This window comes from Austrofundulus limnaeus, unplaced genomic scaffold, assembly GCF_001266775.1.
Source record: "Austrofundulus limnaeus strain Quisiro unplaced genomic scaffold, Austrofundulus_limnaeus-1.0 Scaffold1259, whole genome shotgun sequence".
NCBI classification, from domain to species: domain Eukaryota; kingdom Metazoa; phylum Chordata; class Actinopteri; order Cyprinodontiformes; family Rivulidae; genus Austrofundulus; species Austrofundulus limnaeus.
In genome coordinates, this window is record NW_013953661.1 from 19,456 (window position 1) to 33,689 (window position 14,234).

General features: G+C 36.7%; 1 protein-coding gene across 1 annotated transcript in view; it reads left to right on the forward strand.

Moving 5' to 3' along the window:
• Nucleotides 1-14,234, forward strand: part of LOC106534744 (calcium uptake protein 3, mitochondrial) — a 61,782-nt gene that overhangs the window by 18,666 nt on the left and 28,882 nt on the right. The window contains exons 10-11 of the mRNA XM_014031477.1: nucleotides 569-610; nucleotides 5,370-5,465. Coding sequence (XP_013886931.1) covers nucleotides 569-610; nucleotides 5,370-5,465 — 138 coding nt within the window. The remainder of the gene's footprint in view (nucleotides 1-568; nucleotides 611-5,369; nucleotides 5,466-14,234) is intronic.

Below are 14,234 nucleotides of genomic sequence, written 5' to 3' on the forward strand. Positions count from 1 at the left end.
AAACTCTCAGACTGAAGAAGTCTCTTGGAGGAGAGACGAAACGTTTCATTAGAGAAGAACCCGTCCAGAAGACCTATACAATTTTTTTCTTTCTAATTGCTTATTAATACAGCCATTAATGTAAGCAATAGACATATACACAATATTAATGAAAAAAAAATATTTATTCTGTCTTTTCAACCCTTTTATGTTTGGACATTGCTTCAACTCCGAACTCAAATTATTCCTCATTTTTACTCCACATATAGAAACACAAAAAATCTTCCTCACAATTAACAACTTTCATTTACCAGAAAACGTTTCAATTGTAATTCCTTTTAACGTTAAAGAAAGTCTTTAGAGTTTTTATTTTTCACGTGAGTCTTAGAAAATTATCTCAGAAAAATGCCAAGCTCAGTGTTGCAATGCAAGTTGTCACATTGTCTAATAAGTAATCTCAGGTGCGTAGTAAAGTGACGCATCCTCCTTCCTTGCATGTACTAACATGTGTTTAACTTCTCTCCTCTTCTTCCTGTCTGACTGCATGCTATGTCCTCTTCTTTTTCTTCCTCATCTCTCTCTGTGTTAGAGTATGCAGCTGTATGGATATCAGGTTGCCCCCATGAACAGCGTATGTATTCTAAACCAGTCTCAATTTTGCGGGGGCGGGTATGAAACAGAACCATTTGAATCCCACAGTAGAGAACTGGTAGGGTCTGTCAGAGAGGTTAATATGCACATTTCAGTTTAGGTGCGAAATGAAGCCAAATTATACCAGCCAGTGAGGAATATATCATGCTGCTGACACTGTATAAACATTTAAAGTAACGGTTACTTAAACTATTTAAAGAGATCTTCGACTTCTTGTACGTTCCTCTTAGTATGTTATTTCTTTATTCTATTATAGTTCTATTATAGTTGTTTGTAACACGTGAAAACATCCTTTAAAATGCATTTGTTTATTAGATTTTTCAATTAGTCACATTCTGGTACTGATGCAATGCATTCTGGGAATGATGATGATAGGTTACAGTTGAGACTAAAACAGGTCCAGGCTAAGAAGCTATAATGTGTGACAATAAAGTTATATTTTGTATTAGTTTATGTGTTCTGCACAATATATACATGTGTTGAAACAATAAAATGAGACATGATAGTAAATCAGCCGTGGTGCTAATGCCATATATACAGTATATTAATACAGTGGTTCCCAAACTTTTTGTCTTCTGACCCACAAAATATCCATGGCAAAAACTTGTGACCCCAAATATTACTGGTCTGAGTACACGAGCAGCTGGATACGAACAGGTGGAATTTACGCAGCTCATTTACACACTTTTCCTGAAGATAGAAGAGTTTGTTGAATCTGACGTGACATGTTCGTACGAACCCTTTGTACGAACAAAAGTAAGAGAAATTTAGGATAAGAATACGAACATGTTCTTGCATGAGGCCCAATGGAACAGTAACAAAACAAAGTTTCCCTTAACAATAGGAAAATGAATCTTTTTTGAGGTAGAAAAAGAGTATCCACAATACACAAATAAAACAAAAGTTCTCCCCTCAATAGTCATTTTTTCTAGTTCTTTGTTTCTTTGTTTCTTTTTTCAAATAGAATTTTCTTATGAAAAACAATAAAAAAATAAAGAATTTTCTTCCTTTTAGTGCAATTCTGTTTTTCTTAAATAAACAGAGTGCAAAAAAAAAAAATCCCACAACACAACTTAAAACAAATTCTCTTGAGGTAGAGGGCGACCTATTGTTAGAAAAAGAAAAAAGGCTTGAGTATCAATCTTTTTACACAAGTATCGTTCAATATCAATACTAGCGTTGGTATCGATATTATCGATTTTAAGACCGATCCGCCCACCTCTATCTGCTGTATTTTTAGTCTTGTTTTTATAGTTGAAGTAAATGTTTATCAAATAGTGTCTAATTTTACATCAAGTTGTTCCCTTTTAGTTTCTGAATTAGTAGACTATTTTCTTTGTGTGTGTGTTTTAATTCAAAGTTGGTTAAAAGTTTCCTAAACATAAAATAACACCCAATTTGTTTACGTTTGCAAGTTTTATACAATCTAAAATTATAAGATCCTGTGACCTTTAAGGTTTATGAAATAGGGAAGCTTGTTCATATGTGTAAAATATTCACTGACGTTTACAGAGGACATGTCTTTTTATCAGTTCCATTTTCATGCAGTGTCCATAACAGCTTTTCTTCTGTATACAAAAGTTTGGCAAAGTCAAAACGCTCATAAGGTTTTCTTCTCTAACTTATCTACATCTTTATGATGTTAGACAAGTACATAATAAATCTAAAGTTCTAAGAACAAAAACACTGTGTGTCACGAAGATCTGTAACTTTACGCCATTCAAGGGAAAGTTGTCATCACAGAGTTGATTCCATGCGTGTCCAAAAGTGTTACTTTTGGCTCTTTTCCATCACACAATATGACTTGACTTAGATCTACAGTTTATTTTTATTTTTGTTTTTTGTACTTTTTATCAGATATAACTGAGCCACGGCACAAAACTTTACTGTTTTATGAGGAAACACAGCAGCTTGATCCATCAGTGTTGAGAGGAAACTATAGCTTAAAACAAAGAGAATCATCAACTTCAGCCCTGGTAGTTCAGTTTCATACAGTGTTAATGCAACAGTCAGATAAAACAAAACAAAACAAAAAAAAAACAATGGTCACCCATCACATCCAGTCAGTGCTGCACAGCTCAAGATGTGTGGTTAAAAAACGAACTGCCAATGAAGACACAATGTGGTGTACTGGACCTTCTGATGTGGGGACAGACTCATGACTCATGAAGTAAGACAGACTGTGAAAAGAATCATTTATTGTTTGTTCATTTATTTAAAATGGGACAGTGTGATTTAATAAAACATGACAATTCATAGGTTAAAAAAGCCAGAATCTTGAGCAAAATGATTCTTCAAATAAATGTGGCTATGATCTGGTAAAGAAATAACAATAACCACATTGAATCTGACAAACAAACAATTATTTCTTGTCTGGATTCTCTGGGTTGTTTGAGTTCTGGTAGTGGTGTAAATATCAATGGTAGTCAATCACTGACCTGGCATTGAATAAGCCTTAACCCCTGAGCAGTCCACCTGATCCTCTGTTATCAGTAAAAACGTACTCTGTCGGCTCCACAAAGGGACGGATGAAAGGAAATACGTGAAGAGAGAGGGTCAGAGAAACATTTGCGATTGGGTGTCCATCTGTCGGGTCAGATGATTGATTTATCTGGCGATGGTGGAGGCGGTTGGTTAAATGGACAGGAGAATAGCAGAAGAAGAGTAATAGATTTAAGAGGTCAACAGAGATGAACTCCTACTAAAAGAGAGTGATGTGATTTTCAATTATCTGAGATGCTCCAAAGCTTAAAAACACAATCCGGTTCTTTCTGTTTTAGACCATTTTATGACTGATGCTCGTTATGTGCGTGTGTATGTGGGGAAGGTCACATTTTTGTGTTTTGGGATTTTATTTAAGAGCAAACTAAATTTCTTAAATACTCAATGTGTATAACAATAAAATCCTATTGGATCAATCTTGTGCCAGCAGGAAGTGAATTTGAATTGCTCAGATTGAATCTGAATGTGCATAATTTCAAATTCAATGCATTGGTCTGAAATTAAATTTCACTAAATTGAAACTGAATTTAAAGTTTTGTATTTGAATTAATTTGCTTCGAAACTGTATTTTGCTTTATTAAAAATTCAGTTTGACTACTTTCACTTTCAGTTCCAAAATTCAGATTTTTGTGTCACATCCTGGTCCTTGAGAAAGCCAGCCAGAGTAATCAAACACAAATCCACAGATTTATGTTTCACTTTGGTGAAGTTTCCCTTCTGTAATGTAACAGAGTCGATGCAATCCACTGTAAAAGTGACAAAAACAAAGTTATTTTATTGCAGTGATTAATTTGATCTATATGTGGAAAATGTTACATTTACATCACATCATGGATCAGTCAGCAGCAGCATCTGATCAACATGTGATCCATGATGTGATGTAAATATAACATTTTCTACATATAGGTCAAATTAATCACTGCAATAAAATAACTTTGTCTGTTTTTGTCACTTTTACAGTGGATTGCATCAACTCTGTTACATTACAGAAGGGAAACTTCACCAAAGTGAAACATAAATCTGTGGATCTGTGTTTGATTACTCTGCCTGGCTTTCTCAAGGACCAGGATGTGACACAAACATCTGAATTATGGAACTGAAAGTGAAAGTAGTCAAACTGAATTTTTAATAAACCAAAATACAGTTTCAAAGCAAATTAATTCAAATTCAAAACTTTAAATTTGGTTTCAAACCATTAAATTTAGTTTCAATTTAGTAAAATTCATTTTCAAACCAATGCATTCAATTTCAAATTATGCACATWCAGATTCAWTYKGAGCAATTCAAATTCAATTCCCGCTGGCAAAAGGTTTATCCCATAAAAATCACTCCAGCAGTCTGATTAAGAGCAAAGGAAGAGATTTAGAAAGTTTAACTTTGGTAAAACTTAACATTTATTTTGAAGTTACGATATATGGAATAAAAGTCTATAGTTGCCACCAGTGTCTCTCTGGCTGTTTCCTGTGTTGTTTTCTCACACACATACACAACTTGTCCTATCAGAGTTGTGATGGATAGCTCCATTGTCACAGTGAAGTTAAGAGTTGTGCAGGGTCATGTTAAAAACCGCTGCTATGGGATTCTCCCCTGAGAGAGGAGGCGAGGTGGGTGGTCAGACGTTCGAACCTTTGGTTGCTTTTATGTCACCATAGGAGTACGGTCTGTTGGTGCTGCAACATTATTCATTCTAAAAAAAATAAAATGGGTTTATTTTCAAGACTTTTAAAAATATATTTAGCTCAAATTTAGCTAAATGTTAGCTAAAACCTGTGTTTTTGCTCAGTAATTGCATGGACAAAAATGAATGACAGCGCTCAGTACAAATTATAAAATTGTAGTTTTAATACACATCCATTTTGTTGGAATTTTGTTGCAAATTTAACATGTTTTATCAATGATAATCAATTTAATATAAATTAAGGGTTTGTAGTCTTGTTCTTCCTTCCTTAGTCAGTTTTCTCATTAATGTTTATTTGTATGTTTAGCATCTAAAATTATTAAGATAAATACTAATTTGTAGGTTGTTTGCAGTTTTGATTGGGTATAACTGTACAGTTTCAGTAAAAATCCCATATGTGACTCTATTTATTAATACCTAGTAATGTTTGGTTTGGTTTACAAATTAGAAAACATTTTGTGAATATGTTAAAAATAATTTAAAAGAAACAAAATGCATGTTGAAACCTGACCTTGATTGAGGGGCCAGTGAACTGATTCTGGCCCTGCTGCTTCTACAGGTGCTAAAAAAAGACAGTCAGGAGTTTGTGGCACGGAGTTACTGGGACGTTTTGAGGCGAGGCGCCAGTCAAGTCCTCTTTTCTGACCTGGCGGAGGTACACTGATGTGTTGTCCCTTCATTCCTCCATTGTTCATCCCTCGTTTTGTTTCTTCACGTAGTTCTGTTGAGTTGTATTTGCTTCAAATGTCCCCACTGAGCCAGAGAAATTCAGAGTTGCTGTTTTCTGTTTGGTCAGAAGAACATAAAATGTTTCCTTCAGAATAAAAGTTTAATTAGCACATAAGCACTGATCAAAATTAATCAAATAATCCGTAAGTGCTCAGTTTTTAATTTTTAAAACAGAAGCAGGAGTAAAAAACATATTTATTAGGGTATATTGAAAACAAATAGTCTATTTTTTATTGGTGCTTTGGCTTGATAAAATCATAAAATATTGTTTACTCTTTTTTTCTAAATATCTAAATATATTGTTCCAGTGTGGATTTATCAAACAAGTTCATGAGAAGCAATCGAATCAAACTCGAAATGTTTGAATTGTCTTTTCCATTTCAGCACGTTCTGTTGTTTTATTCTAAAAAACAAATAAAATCATGATAATTACAGAAATAGGTTTTCCTGCACATGTTCTTACTACCGGTAAATAACATTTGTAATTTTACCTTTACGTTTTCATACTGCTTTGTCCATGTATCTGTGCCATGTTGTGGCTTTTGGTGTTAGATCACATGCAGATTTCCTTTTTATTGTCCAATTAATATAGCGCTAAATATCCATCCTATTTTATGCAGAAATTGTACAGAAATAATATCAAGTGTTCGTCTGCATCACAATCAAAATAATGATCCAAACCACAAAGCTATAAACAAATAGATGTGTTTTAAAGTCCTTAAAAGTTTACAATTCTACAATAGGAAATAAATATTTATATTGTATTTTTTAACAATAGTTCTAAGGTTGTTAAGCAACTTTTAAGACAACATTTGACATATCTTCAGAGGCTGCATTGTTTTCTGTATATGGCAGTATAGGCTACATTGCACATGTTTTTTTAATGTGACTGTAAAACAAAAAAGAAATCTAGAAGAATCGAACACAAACTAAGCCTGTCCACTTTACAAAAATTAGGTCAAATTTCTGTGGTCCTTCAAGAGAGTAAAACGTTTGCTTCATCAAACCGTTTGACGTGTTTCTGTCTCTGCTCACGTTCACTCTACCTTTTGACATTTTTTTAAAAAATGCTAAAGCTTCAAGAGAGCATAAAAAAATTACAGGTCAAGATTTTAAACACCAACCTTCAAAATGCACATAAAAATGTTTATTAGATTACAATGATGACAATTTATCTTGTTTTTTTTTTTGAGGATAAGCACATTTTTTATTTAAATGACAGTTGATAATATTCACAAATGTACTAAAAAGTACAAAAAAGTTTGAAAGTATTGCCAAATTTAAAAAATAACAACTTTTTATTTGTCAGCATGATAAATCGTGCATCAACGGGAGGTGTCTGCTTAAGAATTTGTGACAATTTGTTTAAAACATGCTAAAATTATTTATATGAAAAAAACAAATTGCTGACCAAAAGTTGACATCAAAATTGTCCATCAACATGGTGTCTGCTGAGGTGTTTATTTCTGGCACAAAGCATAGACTGATTTGACTGAGCGTAACAAAAATGGTCAAAAACAGATAAACGTGGCTCAAATCAAGGCATGCTTGCAGTGACTTCTTCTTAATTCCTAGCTCAAATCATATCTCCAGCAAATAAAAACAGTGAAGACTTGTGCTGATTATTAACAGCTAGCACAACGCTAACAGGTTAGCTGACTAATGACAGGCTGGGTGCTGTGGTAGCAGCGGAAGCTTAGCTTGTGGTAATGATAGTGCAGCACTTTAGGGCTGACCTTATATTTACGGGGAACAGTCTTTCATCTGCAGAGGTGTTGGGAAGAACAGACAAATTAGTCAGAAGGCCAGGATCAATTCGAAATGGGAAAAAAATATATTTCAAATGTGGAACGAAGCGTCACGTCAAACAGGGAAAAAAACAAGATAAAAGGGTTTATGGGGAAAAACCCTAGCAGAATGTGATCTGATAAGTAGAAAACCTGAGGGTGAGGAAGATAGGCAGAGATATAATCAGAGAGTCAACAAACAGGTGAGAAAGGCTAAAAGCAGATGACACAGGTCAGCAGACAGGACAAATGTTCAGGAACAAAGTGGGTGAGAAGAAAAGAGCTTTTGGGAAGTACATTTAGGGGAAAAAGAAAGAAGCAGCTTGTATTTAGGGAAAGATGTGTTTACTCAACAGATTAGTCATTATAATACCTCTTTGCTTTTGTCTGGAGAAGGAGGAACTGACTGATAGGCAGAAAGGGAGGGAGGCTCGGAAAGAGCAAATCACCTTTGTGTTTTTCAGGTGAAGGAGGAACTGACGGGTAGGACGGGGTGAAAGAAAATCAGAGTAATCAGAGCAGGGGAGGAGGAGAAAGCAGCACTGACAGGGGAGAGGGTGGTGAGAAAAAAAAGTGAGTGTGAGGGATCGAGGTATGTGCAGGGAAAAAAAACGAAGAGGAGGAAGGAGGGTCGGTTGTTTTCACGGCTGGAAGGTTCGACTGACTGACTCGACTAAACACCCGCAACGAGCTCTTCCTCTGGTGCATTACTCACAGGTGGACAGGGTGAGGAAGAGCGTTTAGGGTTTACATCAGTAATTACTGTTTTTACCCTGGGCATCACGATCAAAGGCAGCCAGGATTACAAACACACACAGATGGATAAACAGACACATGCATTTACCAGGTGTTGGCTCGTGCCTCATAGGCGTGGTGACCATTACGCTGTCAGACAGATGATGAGCTCACACTGCTCCTGCCACTCTTCCAGGAAAGATAAGCTTGTTGTGATCATTTTACGTCTAAATAAACGAACATTTAAAATGGAAAAAAGTACACCCATCGAGTGAATCTCTGGAAGGACAAAAAGAGACATTTTTCTGAAGTGAAACAAGTAAGACAGAAGAAACTGTGGAAATCTGATAGAAACAAACACAGAAAGAGATAAATCTGTTTATAACGATGCCATCCAATAATCCCCTGCTACTGTAATAAATTAACTTTACTTTTACGGCACATTTAAATCAACCTAAGTGCTTTTCAATAAAACAATTACAGCATTGACATGAGTAAAATGAAATTGCTCAAAAGCCAAAGAGTTGAATAACTTGAGTTGTTTTTCAGCTTACCTGGGCAAACAATGATGTTTGCGTACTTCTGAGTTATGTCTGCGCGGAATATGCAGTAGACGGTATAAACGGTATGAAGTTGGCCTATGGTAGACATCGACCCTCTACTGTCCTATCACCAGTGACGTCATCGCACCTGTGTGAACAGGGCTGTGTGTCCAGAGACAACTGAGCAGGAGTTCGAAATATAATGAAGAAATTCTAGCATTTTAAAACACGTATAGAGAGGATAAATCCTCAAAATTTCCTCCTCCCGCTGTAGAAAAGTTATATCGTGTCGTGGGATCATTTCCTCCTCCCTCTCCTCTCCTCTCCTCTCTTCTCCTCTCCTCTCCTCTCCTCTCCTCTCGCTGCACATCACGCAGAGCGAAGCTTTAACAACTGTAGTTTTTCACACCCAAATGTCAGAGAAAAAAATGTTTTTTATGTATTATAAATTATAAAAAAAGACATGAACGTTCCTTCAGTCATAAATCCATCTTGCTAATGTAAAGTCGGCTTCTGCTCTGATGATGAAGATGAGCGCACAGCAGAGAAGCAGCTGATAGGTTCAGCAGGCAGAAGCTCATTGTATGGCAGGCAGATATTAAAGCAAAAACGTTGGGTTTAATTAAGATTACAATTTTTTGCAAAAAAAAGCTCTAAAAATTACATTATCTTTACTTTTTATGCTAATTTTCTACCGCGATATATATACCATTACCGTGAAGGGGTTCAATTTATACCGTGATATGAATTTGAGGTCATACCGCCCAGCCCTATTCTGAGTGTTGGAATTGCATCGTCTTTTAGTGATAATCTATTGTCTGTCATTTGTAAAGTGGCTCGCACAAATACTATATCATTTTTTACACAAAATTTTTTTCTCTTTGGAGGATTAATTCCAAAAACAAAATCAAACCATTTCTTAAGAACCTTGTCATCCTTGGCATCCGAAAATACATTTCCTTAAATAGAATAGAATAGAATAGAATCAGTCTTTATCGTCCCGCTTGGGGAAATTCAGGTGTAGCAGCAGCGGCAGGTACATACATCAATACACAACTGTGTGACAATATCAATTATAGCAAAAACAGAATAAGAGTAATAATTACCATACCAGACCATCAATGAGAAATTAGACAAAAATTGAAGCAGCTACTGTGCAGAAAGATATACAGTTACAGGAAATTACAGTCATGACAGACTTGTGCAAAATGAGTTAAACTCAGTGTGTGCAAATTAAGTCAAACTCGGGTGTGTGCAAAAAAAAGGCATTTTTAATCCAAAAAGGATGGACTGAAAGGTATTACAAGCTCAGCAGACGCGCGGTTTCACCAGGTGTTTGCTAGTTGTTGCTGCTGATAGCCTGCAGGAGTCACGGGGGAGGTGTGCTCTGTGATGAGGAAGCTCAGCTTGGAGACACAGCCCAGAGGAGGAGCTGCTCCCAAAAGGTGGTTCTAGGCCCAGCGAGCCATTTTTGCTCCCCTGAATGGTTGCCTCAGGACAGCACAGGCATGCATGAATGAGTCAGAGCAAGACTCTGTGTATGTTTTTGATGAGGGGATTATGTTTATAACATGATATAAAGCTCAAAAAAGTTGATTTTATATGATATTGCCCCTTTAAGAAGAAATCTCCAGATCTCCCTGACTGACTAATCTAGAATGTAGAATATCTAAAAGGAGCTGTTCAGAAGAGCTAAGACATCTTAGACAACTTCAAATAAATCTTCAGGTGGAAGGCTATACAAAGCTTCAAAACCAAACAACATAATTTTAATATTATTTCTGTATTAAACAGGAAGCTAGTGGAGAATGCTAACAGGGTGATGTCACTTTTCCTGGTATCAGCTAGGAGTCTGTTGATGTTCTGATTTAGCTGTTGCACCTGTCTGCTCTCACAAGTAGAACAGATAACATCATCTACAAATAGGCTGAGTTTTGTACCATCAAGCATTTAGGTAGCTCCACATGGCCACCACAGGAGATTCAATGATTTCTCAAACATGCATGAATGAGTCAAAGCAACACTCTGGGTATGTGTTGGATGAGAGAAGGACATTACGACATAAAGCACAAACAAGTCCAACCCATTCTCACTCCCGACTCGACAACATATTGATGCTTGGTCAGCCGTCTGTGTCCAGCCTCAGACACGTTGGGTATGCCCCTTGCATCAGTTCTTAATGAGATGAGGTGGAGGAGGAGCGCGTTGTCATATTTTTATAAAGAGTAGGAAATGCGTGACAACTAACCATCCCAGACCCTAAATTTAACTTCTGTTAGCCCTATACAACCTATCCACAACCTCAGTACCTATAATTAACCATTAATCCTGATCCCTCATATTAACCATAGACCTCCCAACCCAAAGACCCCTAAGTGGCGAAACCCAGAAAAGTCACGGGCGGCAATGACTGACACGAGGGGGGTACCCGACGCGTTAAAACTGGACGCAGACAGTCCCTGACCGAGCGTCAATATGTTGATGAGTCGGGAGTGAGAACGTGTTGACAAGTCATTTACCCACTCCCCCAACAGTAAAGTGTTTTCAACAAACATGTAGTTAACAGAAGAAAATGTAAAAGTTTGTTTTTATTAGTTTGTGAAAACTAACTTTTAAGCTCAGTTGACACTGACTGACTCAAATTTAAAACCTTTGAAATTCGCAAGCAAAATCCTGTTTAATCTGATTTGCCACTGATTGTCTTCAACAGATCTGTCAATTGTGCAACAATGGTAGAAAATTTTCTACAGAAACTTCTGTAGAATCCCACTAAACCTAAGAAATCTCATTAGTTATTTTTTGGTCATCGGTGGTGGAAAATTTTTTTTATCAACAGCACCTTAGCAGACAGAGGACGAGCTTCACCACTCCCTACCTGATGACCAAGATAACTCACSGTAGCACAAGCAAACTCACATTTCGCCAGATTTACCCTGAGATGAGCATCTGTCAGGCGATCAAACAGTGCTTTGACTCAGTCCAAATGAGACCAAGTATCCGAATAAACAACAACGTCATCCAAATGCACAGCCTTCTACGCCTTCAACAACTTTATTCATTAGATGCTGGAAAGTGGCAGGAGCATTTCGCAATCCAAATACCATAACCTTGTATAAATACAACCCGGTGGGTGTAATGAAAGCTGCAATTGAACTTGCCCTTTTAGTGAAAGGAACCTGCCAGTAACCTTTCAGTAGATCAAACTTACTGATGTATTTAGCATCACCAAGCTGATCAATGCAGTCATCAATGCGTGGCATAGGGTAAGAATCTGGCTTTGTCAGGCTATTAACCTTTCTAAAATCAGAACAAAACCAAAAATGCGTTGCCGGATTTTGTTGCTAACATTGAATGCATTAGAGCTTAATCAGTTAATGCTCATTTAGTTCCTCACTGATACCCCAGAGCAGCAGACCCCCAGATACAGAGGACAGAGGTAGAGACACACCACCTGGATGCTGTCTCAATGTCTGAACACCTCATGTGTCATAAAGACATCAAATGTGTCAGTTCAAAGATAAAAGAGCAAAAGTGTTTCTGCCGTTTGTTTTTTAATTAGAGGCTTAATAAAAAGTTACTTTCCTGTAACTGAGACCAGAAAAACAAGACAATTAAATCTGTTTGCTGAAAGTTTTCCTCTGTCTCTTCTTGAAGAGAGACATATCAACATTAGACAGTAACAAGCTAAACGTTAGAAGTCATTGCTTTATCTACCATTATACACTGTTAGTACTTCACATTTTTAAAGTCACTCTAAATTTAAAACATTACTTTGTCCCAAAAGGTATTTATGTATCTATCATATCATTTTAAAAAATTGTGTTATATATTTGACTAATCCAAAGAGAATGCTCCCGCTCATATCAATAGATTTTCCTCTGGAGGTTTGCTCCCATCTGACTGAGCGAGAACGTTTTGTCACATAAACATGCACATTAAAACAGTTTGTGTTTATTTTCGTTCCTGTTTTCACCTGTCATCTTGTTTGACATTTTCTTCTCATCCCACATTGGAGTTTAGGATTTTACCCTTGAGGTAGAACCACGAATGGCATCGTGGTGATGATGATATTTACAATGTTGATGATGATGATGATGATGGAAATGGCATAAAGGCTCCTCCTCCTTAGAGTGACATGAGATTTTATTTAATCTGATGTCTGTGTACTTCTCTGCATGGCCAAGGATTTGACACTGGGGTTGGCTGGGTGGGGGCATGGCAGGTTCAGAGAAGCCTCTGAGAATCTTTTTCTTTTCATGACGCTTAACGGCACCGTCACCTTTTTCTGAAATACACTAAGCAGAAAGCTGTAACATGCTGAGGCAGAGTTTTATCTCAGAGGTTAAAACATTGCCCTTGTCAAAATGGGCTAAGGACGTATTCAATAGATTACAGAACAAAACATATCACCTAAATTCCCACTGGATGGGTTTTAGTTGTCCAGGATCACTGAGTGAACCCACAATTACTCAATGGATGAGAGAAGACAAAACACGATGTCAAAGTAGCAAAAGTGATAGGCAGGATAACCATTAGCTGACGGAAAAAGGTGGAATCAGCTCAAAGATTTTCTGCATCTGTGCTTGTGTGTGTTTTGTGTAGCACCACTGTTTCGTTCCTGTGTTTCTGTGTGAAATTTGCAGAGAAATGCATGACATATGGAGGCTTTAATGTGTCTCTGTGTTTGTTTGACAGCTTTACTTTATTTGTGAAAATTATTCTTTTTTGATGTGTCTGTTCAGCATCTGTTAAATGTAAAGGTCCTTCTCCATTTTTACCAGCCCCTGTGATTCAGGGAGGGTAGAGATGGAGATGGTCGTGCCCACATCTGCAGTCATGTCAGTGGATGTAGGCATTGTGAGTCTGTTTCCTCATTTGGGCTGTGCCACCACTTGTCTGTTGCTCATCTGTCAGTATCAGTTTGTATTTCAAACTACTGCAAAAAATCTCCTCACCAGTCTAGACTGCATACATCGAAAAATGTCTTTATTCTTCTAATTTCCTTTGCCTGTTCTGCTTTCAGAAGAAAATACAACAAAACAATAAAGATGAAAAGAGAAAAAAAAACACTTTGGGGGCTGATTTATCAAAGGTTTGCTTGTGTAAAAAGACGTGCAAACTTGATAATGCTGATTTTTTAACCCTGTGCGCTGTGAAATTAGCAAAATAGATGGCACAATCCATTCAGCATTTTTCCCTTCATGAATATGCAGAATATACGATGAATATCAGAGCATGCAAAATACTAGGAGAAGGATATGTAAATACTATATAACCATTTCGCACCGTAGTGTGATTTATCAAACCTGAAACTGATTGCGGTTGCTCTTTCTGCTTCTAAATTTATCACATTTAAAAGGCAGGTGCAGTCATTGTACCTGCTGTGCCTCGGATGCCATTACCTGCTCCACTGCAGTGTGTAAAATTAATCAAATAAAAACTAGCCTACTTTAATATGAATAAAACTTCTAACTTAGCTTAGCAGCTTCAAAAAAGCAAACATAAATTTGGAATGTTTGTGAAACAAGTCCATCTTAGCTTTCGTCTTCTTTTATTTTATCCACGTAAGCAATCAACCAAAATAAAACAAACAAAACAAAACTGCATTAGCTCCCGTATATATATATATAT